Source organism: Vigna radiata, unplaced genomic scaffold (assembly GCF_000741045.1).
Source record: "Vigna radiata var. radiata cultivar VC1973A unplaced genomic scaffold, Vradiata_ver6 scaffold_7, whole genome shotgun sequence".
In the NCBI taxonomy this organism is placed as follows: Eukaryota; Viridiplantae; Streptophyta; class Magnoliopsida; order Fabales; family Fabaceae; genus Vigna; species Vigna radiata.
In genome coordinates this window covers 4,264,150-4,291,720 of record NW_014543262.1, presented here as the reverse complement: position 1 = coordinate 4,291,720, position 27,571 = coordinate 4,264,150, and the positions used below count along the sequence as shown (strand labels likewise).

General features: G+C 32.9%; 1 protein-coding gene across 1 annotated transcript; it reads left to right on the top strand.

Moving 5' to 3' along the window:
* Positions 1-13,280: 13,280 nt before the first annotated feature.
* LOC106753934 (MDIS1-interacting receptor like kinase 2) lies at positions 13,281-16,576 on the top strand. The gene is made up of 2 exons (XM_014635821.2): positions 13,281-15,922; positions 16,044-16,576. Exons 1-2 carry the CDS (start codon positions 13,408-13,410, stop codon positions 16,391-16,393), a joined length of 2,865 nt encoding a protein of 954 aa, XP_014491307.1. The 5' UTR covers positions 13,281-13,407; the 3' UTR covers positions 16,394-16,576.
* Positions 16,577-27,571: the final 10,995 nt, after the last annotated feature.

Sequence of the window (27,571 nt, the reverse complement as noted above, 5' to 3'; positions counted from 1 at the left end):
ATGACACGATTCATGAACCGCGATGTATATTCAAAAACAACTGTGAACCGCGGTCGTTTCCCTTCTCTGCACTAGTGATTACTGTCTTTGCAATTTTCTTAGTTTCGTGAGTAGTGGTTACTTGGTAGTTTTGAATTCTTTGAAATATTATTCATACCTAGTAGTTTTAGAAGCATATTTACATTAAATTTCATTATAGATATGCATTATAGTCTGATCTTAAGTTTCTTGCCTGCATGCATTTTAAATTTTCAATTTCTGCATAACATACACAATTAGATAGGATTGCATGTTCATATTCATTTTTAGTTCCTGCATTTGTATTTTCATTTTAGTAAGCATAAATTATACAAACTACACTAAATATGCATAATTTCTTTGAATACAAAACCTTGGTTATCACTACATTACATTATTGGGGAATCATAATTGTTTGCTAAATTCTAGTGCGGCCTAGTCTTTAATAGTTGTACAACCTATTGTTACTTTTGGGGCTGTGGTCTAACGTCAATAACATTTTCTGCAAAATTTGGAGTGTCATCATCATCGTTATCGCCTTCATGGTCTATCCTTTTGTGTCGTCAAATGTCGTTGACATTGACAATGCCTAATTTGGACAATACTTTGTATCAAAGTAATTGCATCCAAATCTAACGAGGTTTTCATAACTCAAGTCTACCTGAAAAACAACAAGTATTCTTGTAATCAACATTACGTATAGAAGAGGCATGTTGTTTCAACATTTAACCATGTGCTTCAGGATGTGATTTGGCCAGTTGATAGCAATATTATTTTTTAAACACCACAAGTAGAATATGTCCTTATGAGTTAGTTTTGCAAAATTTATACCCTAAGGTGGCAACATATGAACAAGCACATAATGAGGAGTTTGCCATTGATATTTAAACGTCCTGCATTCATAACCATCTGACCATGTAACTGAGGTATGATAATGTTGTTTAAAGCTTTAGACTCATCGTTCTGTAGGTCCTTAGGTATGGTTTTAAAGGATAACTTTCGACCTTCATATGATAGATTGCATAGTGTGATCCAATCTGCAGGTTTTATTGTTGATTTCACCTTATTAGAGATATGACCATTACCACTAACTTTGAAGTTTGTATATAATACTTTAACAAGTTTCATATAGTAAGTGGGACTTTGGAGTTATACAAAATTTTTCAAACCTTGAAATAGTAGGGGTTGTATGAAATCTAACCCGAATTCATCAAAGAACCACATGACCATGATTTTAGGTGACAACATGCCGTATAAAGAAGTTGGCAATATATTCTTTCGTCTGGGCCGAGGATTTGAACCACCTTATTTGTTGTAGTTGGTTTATATATTGTCGTTAAGCAATACCATTAGATGGCTTTGCATATGATTTTTCCTTACGTGTTTTAGCATTTTTTTGCCTTTTACTTGAAGAAAATGATGTCATAACCCACAATTGATGGTCTATGTTATAATAGATATATCAAGTGAACAAGTCATCAAAAAAAAATAATTGAAACTAAAAGGCAACAAAATAGAAGAGTAAAATAATACCTAATAGAAGAAAAAAAACATGTCAATTTAGTTAAGTAGTAAACATGTGTTGTTACATATCAAACACAACTTAAATATCAGTAGACGAAACTAAACCATACAATATTATATGAAATTAATTTCTAAATAGACTAATTTGAAGAAACATCACCGAAACTACCACTATCTTCTATCATCATTTTATACATTTTGTTCCAACGACGTGAAGGGGACATTCCCATAATTCATTTCAAAAGGAATGAATTTATGAACATGAAGTCATAACAATGTTCCATCACTTGATCACACTAGTGCAAAAACGTTGTTTAACGTCACCCATTAGACGTTGGTTTCGTGAAAAACCGACGTCTATTACTGCACGGTGCCATAATCGTAAATATATTAGTAAACTAGACGTCAGTTTCGATGTTAGGCGACGTCTATGACATCATAGACATTGCACCTGCCGCAAATCGATGTCGAAGACCCTGAGGTATGTGATAAGACAGTCAATTCAACGTCGGCTAGAAAAGGGCACTAACGTTCAAGTCACTGACAGGAAATCAAACGTCAATCGGTTCAACTTTAGACGTCGGATCCCTTGAAAACTCGACGTTGACTGGGCTAAAATTAATGTTGTTCACCTAATTCCCAGGCGCTTAGACGTCACATAGTCAAAAGGCGACATCTAAGGCCTGTCTGGAAGGCGGGAAGACAAAAATTCTTCAATTTAGACGTCAGTTCTGATCGTAAGCGACGTTTGACTTCCTGTAATCGATTATTTTCACCAAATTCGGGGGTTTTAGACGTCGGCTAGGAGGGGCACCGATGTGAACTACCCCTGACAGGAAATCAAACGTCAATCTTTTCAGCTTCTTGACGTAGAATAGACGTCGGATCCCCTGAGACACCGACGTCTATAGACGTCGGATCCCCTAAAACATCGACGTTTATAGACGTCGGTTTCTGGAGCAACCGACGTCCCATTTCATTTTAAATAGACCGCGGACTCTTCTCGCCATTCAGTTTCTGATCGCGTCTTCATCTCTTCTCCTTTTTCTCTACTTCTCCTCTTCTTTTACTCGCTTGCGCACCTCTACTTTTTATCTCTTGCGGCATTGCATTGTCGTTTCTCATAACATCATTGTCTTCGCCCTCTCCTTTTTCTCTCTTGCATCCCAGGTGCGTGGTTTTTTTTTTATGCTTACCGTTTAAACTTTCTTTAGTTTTTTATCGATTATCTTGTCGTTCAACTGATTAAAATTTGCTTTCTTTGTGTTGTGTTTTAGTGCAATTTTGATCCTCTCTTTGGGTAACATAGTGCAACATTCTCCCTTTGCTGGTTTTCTCACAAGAAGAGTGGCGATCTTTTGAGTTTTCTAAGGCTTCCGACCTAAAATGGAACTTGGATCCATGTCTAGTTCTTGTGTCACCGTAATTTTTTTCTTTTGCGGTTGAATAATGGGAAGTAGTCATGGACCCAGGTTCGGTTTTGGGTTGAATGTCTTAGAAGATTCGAAAGACGCAAACTTTTTTTGTGGGGAAACTGGCGAGAGGAGAGTGTTACACAATTCTATCGAAAGTCTGGATCAAAACTGCACTAAAACACAACGCCGTTGTTAAACGTCGGTTAGTGCCTGGTCCGACGTCTATAAGAACATAAACGTCGGTTAGTCTCATTTTGAACCTCAATATATATTCATGTTGACGTCGGTTTAAGCAAAGGTGGATGTCTATATAGAGTAATTAGACGTCGGTGTGAGTATAAGCAGACGTCTATATAGACGTTGGTGGATATCGTTACTCGACGTTTATATGGACGTCGGTTCTGAGGAATTGCGACGTCCCATAGACGTCACCTGTATAGACGTCGGATGTGAAAGTGACGTTAAAAGCCCAAATTAACCGACGTTAAATAACGTTTCTGCACTAGTGTCATCTGCTTTCACTACTGTTAACTACAAAAGGAGACTACGAATGGGGAAGGAAAACCCAATTTCTGATTTCATAAACTCAAAACACTTACCAATGATCATCGTCTGTTGGTAATGACTAATGTTATTTACCGATGATATTATTAGTGGATATATCCACTAATAAATTACGAAATCTATTATCGACGAACATAATCTGTCGATAACTACCCAATCTCTATTCCATTAATAAATCTATCGATAAATATACTTAACTAACAAATCATTTGCGTGAATAATAATCTATTGATAATTTTAATAATTCTTAGTATTTGTTGTATTTGCTAAAAAAAATAGGTTTAATCATTCTGATAGTCTCTATTTTCGGTGACTTTTTTCAATTAGGTCCCTCATTTTTTCTTTTTCTCAATTGGGTCCCTATTTTTGAAAAATTGAACCAATTAGATCACTGTCGTTAGTTCCGTACTAACACCGTTAAAAAGGGTGACACGTGTCAGCTCATGATTTTTTTAATTTTTTAAATATATTTTTAATTTCTTTTTTATTTTTTATTTTTTTTTCTTTTAAAAATAAAATTTGCCATGTGTCAAGTTGACATTGTGTCACGTAACAATGACAGTGTGAGGTGACACTGACAGTGCCACGTGTCACTATCAAACCACTGACAATTAATTTCATTCTTTAATAACCTGTACTCAAAGTTAATAATATTATTTTTTAAAATATACGATAATTCTATAAAAAAAAAATAGTATATAAGAAGTGTTCTAAAAAGGTAAAAGGATTTTATTTATTTTTAAAATATTACCGCATCATTCCCAACAATGATGACCAGTAAAATCCTCTTTATATATATATATATATATATATATATATAGGGGTTTGTTAACACGCGTATGCCTGTTTTTCAATTGGTATATTTTAACAATGTGTACCGGATTATAGCAAGCAAAAATACCCTCATATATTATGGATTCTAAGTTTTAAAGTCAAGGATATTTAAATAATTTTCATTCTCAAAATTGAAAAAAAAAAAAAGAAAACCCTGAATCCTTACTCACCTCTCTCATTCCTCTCAATCATTTCTCTTTCATCTCTCTCACTCCAACCTTTTCTCTACATCCTATGGTAGATCCAACTAAAAAAAAATTAGAAATACTCGTCGTTAAACAATTTACTTTTATAAAGAGTCTAGTCATTGGCATATTCGCCTTCAGCAAAGGTTCATTCAAGATCTCTTCAATTTCATCATCTTCACTAACCTCTCTAATTTCATCATCTGCAGATATTGAATCGTCATCTCTTAAAAAACCTTCAGGCCAATTACCAATTCCTTCTGATGTCATTATGCTTGTGAAAATTAGATAAGAAAAAAAATTATAAAATGAAAACTCATTATAAAATCATTTTTTGTAAGAAATTGTTTAATAACGAGTGTTTCTGATTTTTTCCAAATGAATTACCAATTCCTTCATATGTCATTATGCTTGTGAAAATTAGATAAAATTAGTAAGACAAAAATTATAAAATGAAAACTCATTACAAAATCATTTTTTTTTAAGAAATTGCTTAGACGCCTGTTTCTGATTTTTTTTAATTGGGACTACAATAGAGATGACAGAGAAAAGAGAAAAGGTTGGAGTGAGAAAGATGAAAGAGAAAATTTTGAAAGGAATGAGAGAGCTGAGTAAGAGTTTGAGTTTTTTTTTTTTTTTTTAGTTTTGAGAATGAAAATTATTTAAATATCATTGACTTTAAAACTTAGAATTCATAATATATGAGGATATTTTTGTCTATTATAATCCGGTACACATTGTTAAAATATACCAGAAAAACAGACGTACGCGCGTTAACATACTCCATATATATATATAATTAGATAGATATTTCTACAATAGGAAATAAAATATAAAATGATTAAAAAATATGAAATGAAATAAACTATTATTTTATCTTTTATATCTACTTCTCTCGTAATTATTTTTGAATTATTATAAATATTTGAAATTGAAGAATATGTAAGAAAATAAAATAATCTATTGCTATTTTACCTACGTTACCTATTTATGTTTTAGATCAGTTACAATTTGAATTCAGTTGTGTCACAAGACATGATCATCGGTCCTCATAAAATCAATATTAAGTTTTACTTTAAAATTATTATATCTCAAAACTTATTGCAAATGTTGAGAAATCATTATATTAAGTAAAAAAAAATACAAAACAAACTTTTAATAGAGGAATTACAGAATACAATATTTTATATTTATTTATGGAAAATATTCTAAACTTATAATAAAAAAAGAGAAACTAAATACTCAAACTGCTTATCCATTTTCAAATCATCAAATTTATAAACATTACAATTATTTTCATGATAAACATGAAATATTTTTAAACTTCATATTTCACAAATCATATTTATGCATTTTCTTCGTCTTGCTCTTAAAACAATCAAAGGAGAACAAAAAGTTTCACAAAAACACACAAATCAAATATATAATTTCGAAATTAGTTATGTTAAAATTGATTGTGCTAAATATTTAAAATATTTATCATTTGAAATCAATTTGGTTGAAGAGAAGTCGTAAATTCACAATATGAATGCAAATTGGATAGAAAACTGTAAACTCTATATAAAGCATTGAATATACACTAAACACAAGTACAGTTTGGTGCCTTGAACGCGTTTACTTGATAACACGGCGTTAGTGTTATTACTAGAAAGCAGAAATTTCTAGTGTAATTGCATGACAAAATTTCAAAGCTTTCAAACAATTATTTTATATGATTCAACATTAACAGCCTAGAAGATTGAATTTCTTTCCTTTTTTTTTTCAAAAATAGTGTAGTTAGTATTGTGTCTCCATGGTGAACCCCCTCCTTTTTTAGAAGGAGATTCTTGGGAATCCAAGTGTGAGTCTAAGTCCCACGTTGAATAGAAATGAGAAAGTAAAGAACTATATAAAGATGAAAGATCCATTAAACTATTGTCTTAAGGTTTTGGGTAAAGAGTGGTGTTAATCCCTTATGTGATTGAACTCATATATCATTTGGTATTGTCTCTCCGGTGAACCCTCTCCCAGATAGATCCAACAGTTAGAGTGTTACTAATCTAGCATTTTAAGATTATTTTTTATATTTTTAATTTATTAATAGTGAAAAACTTGGAATGGTAATATAAATTGTTTGTTATTAATCTAAAATATAATGTATATGCTAACATTTGTTTACTTATATGATGATTTTATACATTACAAATAACATTTATTGCATTCTTTGACTTTTTTATAAGAGTTTTTCTTCTTTGTTGATCTGATTGAAGAACTGATACCATATGATTGATTATTGTCACAAGATCTTCAATTTGGACTGATTAGTTTCTTTATTTGTGTAAGTTAGTATTTTACCCTTTTCTCTTGGTCCAATATGTGTTATCCTTGCATACAGTCTTTCTTTCGGTTGCATGTGTTGTTTAAGAGATCTTATCATGTTTGTGTTCTTCCTAGGTATAGATAAAGTATCTTATCAGTTTGAAGAGGGTTTGGTATTCTTAAAGTAGGTTAAGTTGTCTCACATGTAAGGGAAGCTAGTCTTGATCCATGTTGTATGATTTTTGTCAAATTTGATGAATTGCATGTTGTTGCTTTATTGAATTTATTGATTGTTCTTTATAAATATGGTTTGGTGTATTTGCTAGTATGGTTTTGTATGGTTTAGATACAACAATATGTTTTGAGTGTTATGATTGTTTTTTGTTGTGAATGAGAGTGGAATCTAAGGAATTAAGCAATTTTGTACAAATTCTATTATATGTAAAATTTTGTTTTTAAACAAAGGGACTAAAAGAAAAGTACCAAATTAATCAATTGAGCAGGTCCCAATAACATGAAATTTTCTAGTTTGTTGAAACAACACTGCGTGGTAGTAGATTGAAGTTGAGCGTTAGCTTTGTGCTACAGGTTTGGGGCAATTTAGCTCCAGGAAACTAAGCACCAAACTATATTGTTGAGTGTCAGACCATGCCACTGAGTGTCAACTTTTTCGAATGCCTTAGTGTTGAGCAGCAACAAGGTACTATTAAGTGCTAGCTTTGTACTACAAGTTTGGAGTATTTTAGCTCCAGATCGTTGAGCACTAGAAATGTCGCTGAGTGGTCTCACACTAAGCGTCAGAATTGCCATTGAGGTTGTTGTTAGTTATGTTTTCTTTTTAACTGGTTCTTAGTGTTTGTGTTGATTGATATATTCATGTTCATGAGTTTAGTAGTCAATATAATTGATGTGTAAGTGTTGTTTAGGAAATGATTGATAAATTTATGGATAAATATGCATGTGAATAATGATGTATGAAATTGTGATGATGTACTTGTTAATGGATATAAACATTGTATGTGTTTGGCATAATTCCATGTGTCTCGTGAGGAGATTCTATGTCGGCATTTCATTAATGTATGTATTGATGTATGAATTAAGTAAAGGAGTATCATGAACTCTAATAAGTGTTCATGCATATGTATAGTAGAATGTGTTATTTGGTGAAAGTTGTAAGAGGTCACAGTCAATGAGTTTGTTTGGCCCTAGTTGCAAACGAAATTAACCTTGTGTATAAGGGTGATAACCCCTTTGGCTATGGCTCTGCAAAGCATAGAGACCACCACAAGTGTAGGTCTCCAATGAATTCCAATATCAAGGACATGTATTCGAATAATTGAGTTTAAAATCCTCTATTTCGTGTGCATATATATATATATATTCATCGTATTTATATTCATGCATAGTTTGTATGTATGATATGATTTATTGGTTTCAAGATAACTCCCTTTTAGATTAACTTACCTTTCTTTTGTGTTTCTGTCTTTTTTTTTTGTTCTTTTGCAATGGTCACCTTTATTGGTGTGAGCAAATGAGGAAGCATAAGTTGATATACTTCAAAAGGGATATGCATTGTTGTTGTCTCGTTGTTAAATTATTTTTCCTTCATCACCAAAATCTTAAGAAGGATTCTAAGTTTTTTCCTATTGTACCATAGTTTCATTTAAACTATATGTATCTCATGTTATTATGATTATATCTTAAAATAGCTATAATACCAATGTTATTATGATTATATCTTAAAATAACTATAATACCAATTTTCTAGATTGTGAATTATCAATTTTGAATATTATAATGAAATGTCTTATTTTATTAATTGTATACTACCAAAATAAGATGTTATACTATTTAGGAAAAATGAATTTTAATATTTTATTTAATTAGAAATTAAACTAAATGAATAATAAACTAAATTGCATATGTTAAATGTAACGTGGTCTAAAATTGTTAACGGGTTACTATAACAACAAAATAATAGAATATATAATTTTTATCCTACCATCAAATATATGTATTTTTTAAGAATTTTATTTTAGTCATTATTAGTAATTATGATTAGTTTAACTAGTTAAAATAAATGATTGATATAATTAAAGTAATATAAATTATTAAAAATTTAAATAATTAATTTTTTTTATCGACGAATATTAGTTGAAAAACACTAATTAACGTCGGTTATTTTGGACTTTTAACGTCTATTAACCAACCGACGTCTAAATCAGTGACGTCAATGGGACGTCAGAGATCCTAACCACAGACGTCTATAATGACGTCAGTTAGTGCCCATGACGAATGTCAATAAACGTTGGTAATGGTTTAAATGGACGTCTAAAGGCACTAATTAGACGTCGGACAAAGCATTAACCGACGTCTAAGAGCACATAAAGACTTCGAACATGACAATGATTGACGTCTAAAAGCAAATATAGACGTCAGTTTTTGCTTTAACCGACGTCTAATACAGTGGTTGTGTTTTAGTGCAGTTTTGTTCCCGTCTTTGGATAGCCTAGTAGCACAATCTCCTTTTGCTAGTTTCCCCCAAAAAAAAAGCTTGCAACCTTTGAATTTCTTATGGATCTTTTCAACCCAAAACCGAACCTGAGTTGTTGCTTAGTTCCATTTTCATCCGCAAGAGGAAAAAATCACGGTGAACTGATAACTAGACAACGACCCAGGGTCGTTTTTGGGTTGAAATGATCAAAAGAAATTCACTAGACGCCGATTTTTCTGGGAGGCAGCTAGCAAAGGGAGAATGTGTTACTACATTACCCCAAGAAAGGAACAAAACTGCACTAAAACACAACACAAAGAAAACAAATTTAATCAGTTGAACCAGAAGATATAATCGATGAAAGATTGACAAAGATTAAACGGTAACAATAAAAACCACGCACCTAGGATGCAATGCCGCAAGAGAGAAAAAGGAGAGGAGGAAGACAATGGCGTTATCAGAAACAACAATGCAATGCCGCAAAAGATAAAAAGAAGAGGTGCCGCAAGCGAGAAAAATAAGAGGTGAAGCAAGAGAAAAAGGAGAAGAGGAAGACACGATATCAGAAACTGAATGTCGCGAAGAGTCTGCGGTTTATTTAAAATGAAATGGAGCGTTGGTTGCTCCGGAAATAGACGTCTATAGTCATATAGACATCGGGTATCTAACTAATATGACGTTCAAGTTAACATTAAAACTGACTTTTTGAATACCCATTAGACGTCGGTTTCGAGGGGATCCGACGTCTAGGAAGCTGAACCTATTGACGTTTGATTTCCTGTCATGGATCTTCACGATAGTTATGATGGGGCGCCGACGTTTATAATAACTTAAATGTCGGTGCCCTTCAAGCCAACGTCTATGTCCCTCGAGTTTGGTGAACATAATTAATTACAGGCACATAGACGTCGCTTCCCCTCAACACAGACGTTTAAATTGAAGAATTTTTGTCTTCCCACCTTCCAGACAGGCCTTAGACGTCGCCGTTTGACTTAGTGACGTATAAGCGCCTGGGAATTAGGTGAACAACATTAATTGCAGCCCAGTAGACGTCGGCCTCGTGAACAGCGACATCACTTGACTGTCTTATCACCTAACTCAGACAATTAGACGTCGGTTTGCGGCAGGTTCAACGTCTACAATGTCATAAACGTCGCCTTACCTTGAAACCGACGTCTAGTTTACCAAACTATTTACGATAATGCCAGCGTGCAGTCATAGACGTCAGATTATCAGGAAACCGACATTTACTGGATGACGTTAAATAACGTTTTTACACTAGTGTATGTTAATAAGAAAAGTCGAAGGAGAGTCTCTTCCTTCCTCCTAACTCCTAAAATATTTACTTAGACATTATTTTATACACTAAAGTTATTGTGACTAAAATAATCTCTATTTTTTAATAAAAATTTATAATTAATATATGAATTAACTTTAAATTGATCTCTAATTCATAACATAGACGGACATATTAAAAGATATATAATATATTAAAAGATGTTTTTATAATGTTGTTAATTAAAGATATCAATACAATGCTTAAAATGATATTTTTTTTAGTTAAAAGAAATTTATATGGAATAAAATTCTTGTTAATAAAAGACAACGTTAAAGTAAATTATTAATGACTTAGTTATATTATTTAAAATGTATAGATCTTAATTATATTAATTGATCGATCTTATTTTAATGGTAAACTAGGTATAATTAATTCTAATACTCAAAAACATTAAAAAAAAAATTAAAGCTAACAAATATGTTTGACATACATTTACAATAAATTAAGAACATACTTACTTCTCATAATCTATATGGGAACCAAGATTATTTAATCTAACCACCAATTACATCATTAAGTTTGATTTTTGATTGATCGGATGACAACCTCGTCTACACTGTTCAATATCCCTTGAAAATAGCTTACCTATTTGTTTTTCCACTACGAGATGATGGAAAATTGATAGAGACATCGCTTTCATATCCCTGAAAATCAACTGCATGGCCCACTTGAGAGAAATTGCCATGGCTGTTGGTATTCACTCATCCAAGATAATATTTCTATAATTAGCACCAAAGATGATCGATGCCAACTGCACTATCCTTTTCCCTAAACCCAGTCGTCTTTGTTGACTTTGAATTTTTGCATCTCTATGTCTGCTCTACTTCATTCCACTGTGTTTTTTTCTTCTTCATATCCTGCTAATTTAATTTCTTAAATTCAGTTTTATTTTTACCTTAGATTTGATCATGTCTTTCTCAAATCATATTGAATATAGTTACAGTACTTTTAAAATAAATATTTGTTTTTTCAAATTTTAATTAATGGAAACCATGTCTTTTCAAATTATTAAATTAATCTCTATACTTTTAATAAAAATATACGTGAATTTGTAATATTTCTAAAAAAGTAACCCTTACCTCTCTTGTTTTATTTTATAAAATATATATTAGTTAAAATTTAAATCGAAATATGAAAAGGGCTTTATTTATACAAATATTCATGTTTAAAGTTTAATTTTTAATTTATATATTTTTCATTTTATTTAATGTATGTTATTTTTTAAATAAAAGAAAGGAAGTAATGAGCTTTATTAACGATATGAGTAATGTCATTATATTTAAAATATAAGGATGGCAAATATCATTCTATTAAAAATTAGAAAAACTAGAGGTGGTATGGTTATTATTTTATTAAAAATGTAAGAAAGATATGTATTTATTTTAAAAATAATGAGTATAATACATATAGTTATTCAATTATAAGTATTTTTTTATTACTTGGATGGAGTAATTTAGAACGGTAATTCATTGAGAATTTAAAATATTTTATAATATAATATAATAACTTGTTTGAATAAAGTAAAGTAATTAGAAATAAATTGTAGTTAAGAAATTTTTGTAGGTATTTTAAATGAATAAAATAGAAAATTTTCAAATACATTAAAAAATACAAGTTATATGAAATTTTACTTCTCTCTCACTTTATTCATGAAGGTTGAGCCAAATTGGTTTAAGTTAAAGACTCAATTTAGTTGTTTCGAACTAAAGGTTCTATCATATGTTGGAAAGGGTTGAAAAAATCAAAGGTAACAAACTGATATGGACCACAGGTTGGGACAAGTTGGTTCGAATCAAAGGTTGGATGAGTTGATCTTGGACAAAGGCCGACATGAGTTGGTCGGACTAAAGGTCGAATTGAGTAAGTTTGAATAGAAGATTGAGTTAGTCAGCTCAGACCTAAGGTTAAGTAGAGTCAATTTCAAGTTAAAAGTCAAGTCGAATTATCTTAGATCAAAGGTCGAGACAAATCATCTCTAAGGGTCAAGACAAATCTCCTTTAACCTAGAATTGACACGATCCATCTCGAACTCAAAGTCGAGTTGAATCGACTCTACCTAAAATTCGATCTAGTTGTTTGAAGGTTAGACAAAATAAGCTAAATAAAAAATAAATACAAGAAGAACTAATTTGAATTAAATTGGCCTAAATCTCGTTTAACAAAAAGTTGAATTCTTTTTTACAATTATAAAAAAAGCCATCGAAGAACTTTGAAAAAAAAATCAATATTCATTACAAAAGATAATCGATATTAATATTTTTAACAATTATTTAATATTTAAATAATTTTTTGAATTTGGTAATAATTGAATACTTTGTCAAAAAAATAAATTTAAATTCACTACATTTGAATTTCTTTTGTCCAAACAATAAATCTGAAAATAAAATCAATTAAAATTTAATGTATTTAAATATCTTGAGAATTGAAAAATCTTATATATAAATTTTTTAAGATGAAAAAGAAAACGAAAAACTAAAAAAGATTACACTACACTCTAAATATTTTTTCAACTTGGGGATAAACATTGTGTGGTTAATAGACAACGATAGGTGACATTTTAGCAGTGAACATATGTCGTATAAAGAAGGGAATATGATGGTAACAGTTTAACGTGGGTAATACGCTGCAATAACAACGTTTCTAGACCAATTCAGCGAAAGAAAAAGTACAATATTTCTTGACTTGGGTTCTTATATATGTCACGCCCATAAGAGTTTGCAAAATCCCATTAACTGCATGCAAGCAATTGAAAATTTCATCATGGTGTTCGTCTTTCCAACCATTAAGCTCAAACCTTCATTGATGCTTCTTGTAATGTTGTTTTCTGCATTTCCACATTACAATGCTGCCAGTTCTTCCGATTCAGAAGCAAATGCTTTGTTGAAGTGGAAAGGCAGCCTTGACAGCAACAGTCAAGCTTCTCTCTCTTCATGGAATGGCAGTAATCCTTGCAACTGGCTGGGAATAGAATGTGATGATTCCCATTCTGTTTCTCACATAAATCTTACACATGTTGGATTAAAAGGTACACTTCAAACTTTTAACTTCTCATTACTTCCAAACATTCTCATTCTGAATATGAGTTTCAACTCCTTGTCTGGAAGTATACCTCCACAGATTGAACACTTGTCCAATCTCAGCTCTCTTGATTTGTCTACCAATAAACTCTCCGGTAGCATTCCCAAAACCATCTGTAATCTTTCTAAACTAAAGTATCTGAATCTTAGTGTCAATGGTCTCTCTGGTTCTATTCCTAATGAAGTGGGCCATCTCCAGTCTCTTCTCACATTCGATATATATACCAACAATCTCTCTGGGCCAATCCCTCCTACCTTAGGAACTCTGCCCCTTTTAGAATCTATTCACCTTTTTGAAAATAAACTCTCTGGACCCATTCCTTCCAGTATTGGGAATTTGTCCAGGCTCACCATGTTATCTTTATCTTCAAATCAGCTCACCGGATCCATCCCTCCCCATATCGGAAATTTATCAAACGCCAAGGTCATATGTTTTATTGGGAATGAACTTAGTGGCCAGATTCCAATAGAGATTGAGAAGCTTACTGGTCTGGAATGTTTGCAACTTGCTGATAATAATTTTATAGGCCAAATACCTCAGAACATTTGCCTTGGCGGAAACATGAAATACTTCACAGCTGGTAATAACAATTTCACTGGCCCAATTCCAGAGACTTTGAAGAAATGCTACAGCCTTAAAAGACTCAGGCTTCAGCAAAACCATCTAACTGGGGATATAACAAACTTTTTTGATGTTCTTCCAAACTTGAACTACATCGATCTCAGTGAAAATAATTTTCATGGTAATCTTTCTCCTACTTGGGGAAAATTTCGCAGCCTCACAAGCTTCATGATTTCCAAAAACAAGTTGTCAGGTGTTATTCCACCAGAACTAGGTGGCGCAACCAAATTACAGGTGCTTGATCTATCCTCAAACCATCTTACTGGAAACATCCCAGAAGATTTATGCAACTTGACCCTCTTGTTTGATCTTTCAATCAACAACAATCATCTTTCTGGAAATGTTCCCTCGAAAATAGAATCACTGGAGTCACTTAAAATTTTGGAGCTCGGGTCAAATGATTTCACAGGCTTAATCCAGAAAAAACTTGGAAATTTGCGCAATTTATTGTCCTTGAATCTGAGCCAGAATAAATTTGAGGGAAATATTCCTTCAGAGCTTGGCAATTTGAAGGATCTCTCAAGGCTTGATCTCAGTGGAAATTTGTTGAGTGAAAGATTACCACCAACGCTTGGTGGAATAAACAGATTAGAAACATTGAATCTATCCCACAATAGTCTTTCAGGTGGTCTCTCTAGCTTACAGGATATCATAAGTTTGACATCTGTTGACATATCATACAACCAGTTTGAGGGTCCACTTCCTGACAATCCAGTCTTCCAGAATGTCACCATTGAAGCTCTGAGCAATAACAAAGGCCTGTGTGGCAATGTCGCAGGCTTGGAGCCTTGCCTGAAAGTAAGTGGGAAATCTCATAATAATACTACAAGGAAAGTGCTGATAGCAGTTTTACCCGTTACTGTGGCCATTCTAATGCTTGCACTATTTCTTTTTGGTGTTTCCTATAATTTATGCCGAACTTCAAACAAAGAACAAGAGCAGGCTCTAAGTTCACGATCTCCCAGCATGTTTCCAGTATGGAGTTTCGGAGGCAAAATTATGTTTGAGAATATTATTGAAGCCACCGAATATTTTGATGAGAAATATCTCATTGGAGTTGGAGGTCAAGGTTGTGTTTACAAAGCAATATTACCTACAGGTGAAGTTGTTGCTGTGAAGAAACTCCATTCAGTTTCAAATGGAGAAATCCTCAATCAGAAAGCTTTCACAAGAGAGATCCAGGCTTTGACAGAAATCCGACATCGTAACATCGTAAAGTTTCATGGGTTTTGTTCGCATTCACAATACTCATTTTTGGTGTGCGAATTCCTAGAGAGGGGCGATGTGAAGAAGATTTTGAAAGATGATGAACAAGCAACTGCATTTGATTGGAACAAAAGGGTGGATGCTGTTAAAGACGTGGCAAATGCTTTATGCTATATGCACCATGATTGCTTACCTCCAATTGTCCATCGTGATATATCAAGCAAAAACGTTCTTTTGGATTCAGAATATGTAGCTCATGTCTCAGACTTCGGAACAGCCAAGCTTCTTGATCATAGTTCAGCCAATTGGACATCATTTGCAGGAACCTTTGGATATGCTGCTCCAGGTGAGTTTCCTTTCTATATTGAGTATATTTCATGATATTTCAACTTGTGTTTGTTGATGATCTACAAAATGTTTGTATCTTTACGACTAAAATCCTAGTTAATATTTTTACTTTGTTACAGAACTTGCATACACAATGGAAGTAAACGAGAAATGTGACGTGTATAGTTTTGGGGTCTTGGCATTGGAAATATTATTTGGAAGGCACCCTGGTGATGTTACATCTTTAATGCAATCTTCTTTATCAACTGGTATGATCTCAACGCTTGATCATATGGCATTGATGGATAACTTGGATGAACGTCTACCTGATCCAACAACTTCTACTTTGAAAGAGGTGGTATCAATTCTCAAGATAGCAATTTCTTGCCTGACTGAAAGTCCACGATCTCGCCCCACCATGAAGCTCGTAACCAACGAGCTTGCAATGTCGAGGTCATCTTCAATGTCACACACAGAGCTGAAAGACTGAACATCCTACGTATACATGCTTGAGTTGTTCTTGTTCCCTTGATTTTGTATTGTATTTTCTTCTTTCTTATTTTATGTGATCTATTTAATGTTATGAAATATAGATCTTGTAATCGTGAAGTTAGCTTGCCTTTGTAATATAGTACTACATAATCAAAAGAATAAAACTTCTAAGCTTTATTTATTTTCCTCTGCTATTTTTTACTAGGAAAGAAAAAAACCTTACCCACAGAAGGGTGCCATGTGTTAGTATAAAAAGATAACGTTACTTTCACAATATTTTTTTAATAATATTTTAATATTATCTATATGTGATTATGTGATTGATTTATGTTGGCATTTATGATTATTATTATTGATTGTAAAATAATTTTAGACATATCAAAATTTATATATAAATTAACATTTATAAAATTTATCATAATATATAATACAAGAAAATATTGAAAATAAATATTTAGTGTAAGACAAAAAAAATTGTACAAGATTTTCTTTTCTCACACAAAAGAAGAGAACCGTAATTTGATTACTTTTCTTCTAATTGGGTTTCTACTTTTTTTTTTTTTAAAGTGAAGTTGTGCATTGTAAGCACAATTTCAATTGTTTTATTTTTAAATTGAAGTCGAGTATTTAAAACAAAAGTTTAGTTGTTTTTTTAAAAAGGTAAAACCATGTTTGTCATGCACAATTTTAAAATACAAAGAAATTTTACACCTATACCTGCGTTATATATCAATGGATGGTTTCCATCAAAAGATTTTAGTAATCTACAAATCTACAAAGCCATTTTCAAGATTTGATAGTCTCTCCTAACATTCTGAGAAACATCATCGAACTTGACAGTCATGGTTTAGTCTACATAAATATATTTGATTTTATAATCTATGAACTTGACAAAGAAAATACTTTAAAAGGTAAAGTTATTTGATTTTATTATATATCAAATATTTATTTTTCAAAACCTCGTTAGCTAAGAGCAATAATAAATTATAGCAAAAGTACTAAAAAATATTTTCTTTCACATTAATTTTTTCTTCCCAAACTTCCTTTTAGAGTATATAAATCTTGGATTCAGTATGAACACCAAATGCTAAAGAATCCAAAGAGTGTGCTACTTTAGTCGAATAAAATCGAGTGTATATTTGAAATATAGTACCAAGTTGCATGGAATCTTCCAACACCCTTCGAAATAGCCTTCTTTTTCCTGTCTTTTCCTACAATCACCCAATCCATACCATTATTTTCATTTTTTGAATCACAGTCCTCCACTGAATAATTCATATTTATCCCTTTGATTTTCAAATAAAACTAAGTCTATGATAAGTGCATGACCCACCATGGAGCAATTTGTCTCCATTGTTGTTGACCTTTACAGCTCAAATATACTCAATATCAAGTTCAGCAGCTAGTGCTTCCACCATGGAAGCGTGATAATAGTCAAATATTTATCCCACTCTACTCCATTCTATATTGACTTTGATTCTGTTCATATGCAAAGGTCCATAAACTATTACTTTATATTTTTCATTCATAGGAATACATATATTTAATTATTGAACCAATTTTAATTTTATTTTTTATAAAAAATATATTTTCGCTTTTAAATTTTAATGTACCGTTTATAGTTGCTGCAAATACCAAGTTAAATTTTGGTTGAACTCTCATCAAAGTTTTCTTTCCAAAAGTTAAAATGTCACTTGTACAGTATTATTTCATTTCAAAATAAATAAATTTTAACTTTATTTTTTTTTTAAATGTCATGTACTAACTACATCATAGCCATCTATCTGTCCTTAAAAAAATTATTGTTCTTACAAAGCCTAAGTTGTACACTAAAGACTTCAATTCCACAAAATTCTTCAACCTTTACTTCCCAAAATACTCCTCCTTTTTTTCGGTACTCGTCCTCTATAAGGTAAATAAGTGTTGTATCTACAGAAAACACATTAGGACTTAAGTCAACTTTAAACGTCAAATGCAACACTTGAAAAAAATAAAGTTATGGAAAAATGTTATGGACGTGGTCTATGTTTATTACAATAAGAAATTAAACGGTTATCAAAAGTGAAGTGTATGGCATAAAAGTAAAATGTTTTGTAATCCTTCTTCTTTTTGAATTCTTTTGGACATGGCCCAAGTTAGTGGTCCACTATGAACCCTAGATGGTCCTCTATCAAGAATTCTCCATCATGATGCAAGAAGAATTTGAAATGAGTATGATGAGTGAGCTAAATTTCTTTCTCGAATTGCAGATCAAGCAAGAAGAAGACACAATCTACATTCATCATACGAAGTACATCAAGGAGCAACTTAAAAAGTTCAAAATAGATGAAGCAAAGAACTCCAATGCATCCAAAAACTAGCATGCAGCTAAACGAAAGCTCGGTAAAAGTGGACAACACTACATATTGACAAATGATAAGTTCACTTTTGTATCTTACCACGTCTAGACCTGAGATAACGTTCAGTGTCTGCCTATGTGTGAGATTTCAATCAAATCCCAAAGAAACCCATCTTAGCATTGTTAAACGAATATTTCACTATCTGAAAGGAACAATCAATCTCGGTGTATCCTATAAAGGAAGCAAAAACTTCAAATTATAAGGTTATTGCGATGACGATTATGTTGGAGATAAAGTAAAACGTAAAAGAACAAGTGGAGGTTGCCGCTTCATTGGAAAAAACCTAGCGTCATAGCTAAACAAGAAGCTGAGTATATATTTGTCGCCCACTGTTGCTCACAACTATTATCGATCAAGAATCAGTTGGAAGACTACAACTAATTTGAAGGTAAGATCCCTATTTATTGTGATAATAATTCTGCAATTAGTTTGTCTAAAAATCCTACATTACATTAACGCACAAAACATATTTAGGTTAAACATCATTTCATACATGATCATGTTAACAAGGATATTGTGGATTTACAATATGTAAACACAGAGGATCAACTTACTGACATCTTCGTTAAACCATCAGTAGAAGATATACTTTACCATCTAATCACCCTTATTGGTAAGTGAATCGTTGAATGAATATTGATTCAACATATTTTAAGGTGTTCATATACCGTCTAGAGAGTCAAACATCTAGGACACGTAGTCTGAATGACATCATACATAACATCGTCTAAGACAAATCGTATACAATACACTTGCATACATGTGTATCTAATTGCGGAGCCCATCTCTAGAAGTTGTCTAAGATTTCCAAACCTCAATCCTCTATTTCTGAAATACTCAATATCTACTTGTCAATCAAACTATCTCTCCTAACATCAATTCTCTCTCTCTCTCTCTTCTTCGAGAAGACAAATTTTTTTGACTCCGCCACATTTCCAATAGTTATTCGCTACATAAATTCTCTGACAAATTCCTTCTAACATCAATATCTTGAGCTCTTTCTATGTTTTTCGTTTTAATACTTCTCAAAGGATGAATGTTTCATTGTTGTTATCCTCTTTATTCTACATTTGAAAGATCTTCAATTTAAAGGCCTTTTGGATAAGTGTTTGTTAGACTAAGCTTTTAGCCTTCATTCTTGTGTCTTCTCTTTCTACGTGTACAACAACATTTGTTTAAAGTTAAGTTGTCAAAGTAAGCATGTTTTTCAATACTTTGCTTGAAGTATATTGTACTTGTTTTTAGAGACCGTTTCAAGTGAAAAAAATTATGTTAATATCTCTTTTGTCTTTAACGTCCACTACTGATATTTTAATTTGAAGCATGTGGATACGTGTAGAGCACCTCATCTATAGAGAATAGAGTAGATTGTGCATGCATCATATATGTCTTTTCTCTTATCACTTTTGTTATTTTTGAACACTAAGCGTTTAATGCTTGCTCAGAACAACAAAGTGCTTTTTGATTCCCTGCCGTTGAGGTAGCGTTTAACAATTAAGCTTTTTTCTTAAAGATATCAAGCATTGAGTAAAGTCTTCCTCGTTTGGATGAAGTAATAGTTTAGCTCATGGTATCGTTTAGACTAATGTAAACACTTTTAATTATTCTATCTTTTCATAGCAATAGTGTTGGGCATGTTATGTTTTTTTTTTTTTTGTGTTTTAAGTTTTAGTCTTTTAGAATGTTTTTGTCAACGACATTGTCTTGACATTGTTTTGTTTTCTCAAGAGTTAAACTAATACCCTTTGGGTATGATAGTCTTTACACACTTAGCTTCAACTCTCTTAGACGTTTTTGACTTAAAAATCGTTTGGCATTGCGTCTAGGTGTTTTGACTTAGTTGTTTTTCTGTTTCCTAAAAACCCAAGTGTTTTCCTAAGGTTTTCTGTGTTGGGGACTTTGCTTCTAAGTCTTATGTGTTCTTCCTATGTTGTTTCCATATTATTATTCTATTTAATGTTATTTGGTTAAACTTAAAAATATGAGAGCATTTAGGCAAATAGACGATTTTGTCTTAACAATATCCCCATTTTTTATGTTTAACAAATACACATCTAAACAATATATAATCTTTCTTAGTGTGTAGAGACTCGTGTTTTATGTGTTTTAGTTTGTTCTATTTTACTTCTTTTATTGTTTTTATCTTTTGCATGTGGGTTAGTGGACATAAGACAATATTTAATATAACGCGTGATAAAAAGTATAGACTAAGACATAAGTTAAACTATAGAGCAAATATAGTAAACAACAAGCAACAACTTTCATATATAAACAAAAAAACATATCACATGTAAATATGGACTCCTAAGGTGAACTCTAAGAATCTCAAGACTTCCCCTGATTTTGTGTTATCCTAACTTTTTGTGTACTCCCACTAAGTACATGCTCCTAGATGCTGACGTGTTTGCTTTCTTTTTCCATTATTTCTCCTCCTTATTTATTTCTCCATTTTTCCGAACTTTCTTTAATTGGTAAAAATAGTTATTCTTTGAATTTTTCTTTGCCAATTTTTATGCTATTATTTCATGATTTTTGGGTGTTTCTCACAAAATTTCAGCTTATTTGGATAAGGTTTGCATATGCTTGTAGTTGTAACCCCCTATGTTTGCTTGTGTTTACTTTTCACGAGATGCATTGACTTAGTGCATGAGTAGGGGCAATCCTTGACCAGTACTACCCTTTCAATCCTGATATTGATAGGACATATCATAAACTAGTTAGACATTCTAGGAATTAATTGTCTGTGCATTTATATAACATTAGTTCATTAGTTGCATAATTCTTAGCATTCTCCTTCGACATGTCTACCTATTTCAGTGTTGTGCATACTACTTCTTCTGTCTGTGCCTCTGATTATGATTCTCATTTATATTTTGTTGATTTCTATGCTGAGAACAATATGACTCATCCTCCAACTCGTGAGAGTGCTCTTTGGGAGCCGTTTCCACCTAATGAGGATGATGTTCATTGCATTCTCAACACTAGGCTAATACATTTGCTGCCTAAGTTTCATGGTTTTGCAGGTGAATGCCCATATAAACATTTGGAGAAGTTCCATATCATTTGCTCTACAATGAAACCTCCACATGTCTCGGATGATCACATTTTCTTAAAGGTATTTCCGCATTCATTAGAGAGAGTAGCAAATGATTGATTGTATTTTCCACATCAACATTTGTTTTTAATTTCTGTTTGTAATTTAATTAGGCCCATTTTTGGGCAGATTTAGGAGAGGCCCATATGAAGGGCAGAATTGGAAAAAGGATTTTTATAACCCTTTAATCAGATTTGTAGCCCCCCCCTCTGTCTCTTCTCTTTTCAATTTTTCGTTTTCAATATCAGGGTGTTTTTGTAGCTCCCCCTTTTGGGGGTTTTAGGTTTGGTTTTGTTTTCCCCTTTCTTGTAATTAATCAATTTCGTTTTTAATTGCAATATATCGTTTATTTTTCTTGTCGCTATTTGAATTTCGTTTAGCAATTCCGTTTTCCAACTTTACCATTTACATTTCCAGCTTGCCATTTACGTTTCCTAATTTCATGATCGCATTCCAGCTTTGCATTATGTTTTGCTACTTCAATTTCGTTTTAATGGGAGTTCGAAACTGCTTAGGTTGGACACTATGGAGATTGCATTGTATCCATGAGATTCCTGCAATGTGAATTGCTATTTTGTTGCTCTTGTATTGCATTGTGTTTAATCTGTTATGTGCTACAATTAGGTACACGCTTAGTTGTCTAATTGGCGTTTAATTTTTGCTTAGTTAATTAAACTGTGTGTGCATAATTGATTAGACATGTGCAATGTGTTTGCTTAATTCACATTTTTGAAGATCAGATTAACCTTCACTTAGTTGACTAATTCGTGTTGGATTAGGGGTGATAGTAGCGTTTAATCATTGTTAATCTGTGATTGGAACATTGCAATTGAAAGAGTGACCAACTATCTTTAATTAGTGTTTGAATCTGTGCTTTAATTAGTTTATTTCAGTTTGCAATTCTGTCCAGAAACCACCTCTCACCATGTGTTCGATCTAATGATTGAACCAAATGTTGGTCCTTGGAAGACGACCTAGGAGTCACCTCCTAGTATATATTACATTTCTAATTGCTTATTAATTTGATTCGGGTATGACCTCGATCATCCTGTTCTAAGACACTCAACTCTATCCTAAGATTACTAACCTTTTATTGTAGTGTCTTCACATTATCCATACATGTAGCTACTTCCTCTTTCAGATTATTCTTCTGTGTGAGGAATTATGTTCGTTGATTACATATATTTCTATATGTACTAGACAGTTTGGATGAATACGATAACAGTTCATAGTATGCATTTTTAACTGAGTGTAGGTCTGAAAAATTTACCTCATCATCAGAGTTGTCTAATGTACTCTCAGTATTCCCTGCTACCAAACACACTTTGACATCGTTGTCCTCATCAGATGTGTCCAAGTATTCCAGGTGCTCATCAACATCATTTTCTTTTCATATATGGTCTCGACTGGCTTTTTCTTCATCTTTTCAAATAATTGTATCTTCTGGTCGTCTGCCTTTTATACTGTTCTTAGAGCCAGATCTGAAATGTCTACTCTTGAACATTGTGCCTCTTCTTTTCCTCCACATAGATTGAAGCTTTCTCAAAATGAATGAGAGCTCCTTTTCATCGTTCTCGTTCATGGAGTCTTGTTCATCGTTTGATTCCTTGAAGGATTCATCTGTTCTGAAAGCTTTGGTGAGCGTCTTTTTAACAACTTTGAGCGCAACACTTTCTCCTTCTTGATAGATCGTCTTGTAGGAGTTCGAGCTTATGAACCTTTATTATCCTTACCATCTTTTCTAGACTCATTATGTCTAGATTCTTTGATGTTTTTAGAGTTGTGACCTAAGGTTTCCATTGTCTGAGAAGACTTCGTAGGATCTTATCAATATGATTTAAGGTATCGTATGACTTTCACAAGGATTTAAGCTCGTTAAGGATCATTTGAAATTTGCTAAACATGCTCTAAACTTTTCGTTTTAAAGCATTGAAAACAGCTTATACTATCTGTTCAACAGGCTTAGCTTCCTTCTTTTGACTTCATTCGATCCTTCATAGGTTAGGACCAAGGTGTCCCACATCTTTTTATCTCCTTGGTAAGCGTGAACCTTCTTGTACTCTTCTTTAAAGAGAGCACACATCAGAGAGTTGCGAGCTTTGGAATTTAACAGGTAGCGCTACTTCTGCTCGTTAGTCCACCTGCTTTTTGAGGTGGTTCTCCGTCTTCATCTACAAGAATATAGTCACCGTGCTCGACAATGTCCCACATGTCAATGTGACATGATTCAAATAATGAAATCATTCTTTACTTCTAGTTTGGACAAAGTAATAGTTTAGCTCATGGTATCGCTTAGACTGATATAAACACTTTTTGTTATTCTGTCTTTTCATGGCAATAACATTTGGCATGTTATGTTTTTCTTTGTGTTTTATGTTTTAGTCTTTTAGAGTGATTTTGTCAACGACATTGTCTTGACATTGTTTTGTTATCTCGATAGTTAAAATAAATACCTTTTGGGTATGATAGGCTTTACACGTTTAGCTTCAACTCTCTTATTTGCTTTTGACTTAATAATTGTTTGGCATTGTGTCTGGATGTTTTGACTTAAGGTTTTCTGCGTTGGGGATTTTGGTTCTAAGTCTTATGTTTTCTTCCTATGTTGTTTCCAGATTCTTATTTTGTTTAATATTATTTAGTTAAACTTCAAAACATGAGAGCGTTTAGGTGCATAAACGATTGTCTTAATAGACAAGACTAAGAAGACTCAGGACAAAAGCTCTATCTAACAGATATCTTTTTTCGAAGCCTTTAAATAAAAGATGATTCAAAAAGAGAATCAAGATAACATATGGAAACACTACTGCAGAAATGACTTTAGACGTCTGTTATTTTAGGCTTTTAATGTCAAACCCAAATTCGACGTCTATACGGATGACATTAATGAGACGTCGGCCTATAAAGAACGTCGGTCTGAGTATGCTAGATGTCTATATAGACGTTGGTCACTAGGAGGAACCGACGTCTAAGGACCTGGAACGTGGTTAGGCTCTACAACCATATGGACGTCAGACATGGCCTTAACAGATGCCTATAGACGTCGGACATGATCTTAACCGACGTCTCTTGGTTTTTTGTTTTTAAATAATTTATTTTTGCAATAAAACCACACTTGAAAAACAGAAAATTGTCCCAGAACAGTATACTATAATATATATATGTGTGTGTGTGTGTGTTTCAACTAAACAAGGTTCTAATTAATCTAAAAAACAATCCAAAACCTAAACTATCAAAATATAAAATTAAACTAAATGTAATTAATGTTCAACAAGAAATAGAAGTCTTCCTAGCTCAATCTTTGCAAAAGATAAGTTGTCCACTCCTGTCTTATCTGCCTAATTGTGTCCTCTGGTATAGGAGATGTACTCTTGAAGCGCTGCAAAATGAAGAAAGATTCATTATGTTTTCATATATGTTCAAAGATTAATTTTGTATTGAAGGTAAGCATCATTACCTCATTCCAGTCATCTGTAATGGTAGCTCAAATGATGGTCTTAATCCAAGACATGACATAGAACCCACATTCCCATGAATCTAACTACTTGTTACACTAAAATGACAAACTAAATAGTCAAGAATTTAGATCATTCAATAACATAGAAAATGAATTAAAACTATAAATGACACCCAACCTTTGGATATAGGACATGAACTAGCTGACCTCGAGATTTACACATTACTCTATTTACATTAGAAACACAAGGTTATATTAATATAACTATATTTATCATCAAAATTGAAGGTCAACATGAATTTCAAAGTTATTTTTGGAGAAACACTTACCTTTGAAGCATGTTTCTTAAGTCAGTTTTCATCTTCCTTACAAAACCATATAATTCTACATTGTGTGGGAATTATGACCATCAGCTGCCAATGAGACCTATCATGAATCATAAATAGTTAGTAAACTAATTAAGTAAACTTTAATGAACTTTTACATAAAACAACCCATACCCATCAATTTATGGAACAAGGTATATGTCTCTATTTGACTCAGCTATCCATGTTTGCAAATAACTTTGTTTGCTTTCTAGTGTGTTACCAGAAGGTCGAATGATCTGAGGTTCAACAAATTCGTACATGGAAGACCGACATTGGTCCACAATGATTACCTAAAACAACAAAGTTAAGTTGTTAGAAACAAGGAATCTAAATAAAACTAATATGAAAGACAAAATTAACTATCTTACATGCACCATAGTTGAAGGATGGAAATATTCAACATCCAGTCTCCCCCAATGATCTCCAGTGCATCATTGAATGTGATATATACTGGCATATGGGGGGGGAGGGAAACCAAATACTCTCAAATCCCACTATATTTTTGTTGGTCCTCTTTGAAACCTTGGTATCTTGTCATGAGCTTTGATAGAGGATCATCCCCCGCTTTAGCCATCTCATTAGCTTCATTTATGACTGACTCATGCATCGACTGTTTCTAAGGACGTATGAACTTAAGTTAAGAATTTCAAAGTTATTAATAAATATTTTCAAATTTCAATGTGTGTCATAATCAATGCTCTAGTCATGCTATAAATGTTCCTATGGCCTCTCCCATAAAATGAATTTCTGAAGTGGGTACAGGCACCAGAGCTTGGGGATCCCGAACCTCGTCAATCATCACATCGCGTGGTGGGGTAATAGGGGAACCCCATGAATAGTTTGTTCTCTCTCAAGTATTCGTCCGATAGCCACAATGCGTAGGGGATTTCCATAAACCAATAACTCATACCCACCACTATACTCAGTAGGCTCTATAGTAGAGCATGATCCTCTAATGCTGATCCGAGGTGTTGTGGGAGCTTCAATGGGCAACCCCATGGGACCCTGCGTCATGGAATGCAACTTCTCTTCAAGGGCTCTTTGTATTTCTTTTTTTTCTTGTAGCTGCTCCATAAATCTTTGCTCCATTGATCTCATGCTTTGGTTAAACCTTTCCTTCCACTGAAGATCCATTTGCCTCAATGCCTCCTATGACGTTGATTGAGTTTTTTTTTTTTTTGTGAAGGGCCAAAGTAGTCACAAAGGCCAATCGCTCCACCAACTCCACGTACACATCCTGAGTGCTCGAGCTTTCCAATGGTCGTTGTTAGAATGTCGTCCCTACCTTGGCCAACAAATGTTCCTTGATTTTGTTGCTCAACCAACTCATCCTGCTTATAAAAAAATTGTTGCATAAAATACATGCGATGATAAATACACATAAAATACACATTCAACAATGTTTTGGTTTGAACTTACAATTCTTTGTGAGATCAAGGCAACTGAGGAAGATGTCATATTCCCATCAGATTTAGTTTGAGCACCCTTCCACAGCTCGTACTTAGTAAGTGCATGTGCTAGGTTGGGGGACTAAAGTCCCAAGGCCTCTGCTCGACTCTTTTCCATCTTTTTCTCAAGTTTTGCATAACCACCTCGTGATAACACATGTAGGGCAAATACCACATCCCCTTAGAAGGTGCACCATCATTACCTTCATTACTAGTGTTTTTGTCATTTTTCTTTTTAAAATGGGATAAACCACATGTTGAACAATACTTTAGCAAAGCAAACTCCTTTATGTACAAAACACAATCATTAGGACAAACATGTATCTTTTGATATTCAAGACCCATTGGACATGATTTTTTTTGCCTCGTAATTACGAATAGGTAAAGTATTATTTTATAGAAGCATCTCCTTT

Bases quoted from the DNA above. Each gene is read 5' to 3' on its own strand.
- LOC106753934 (XM_014635821.2), top strand. From the start codon at position 13,408: ATGCAAGCAATTGAAAATTTCATCATGGTGTTCGTCTTTCCAACCATT. The intron at 15,923-16,043 runs GTGAGTTTCCTT...ACTTTGTTACAG, and splicing joins CTTTGGATATGCTGCTCCAG to AACTTGCATACACAATGGAA.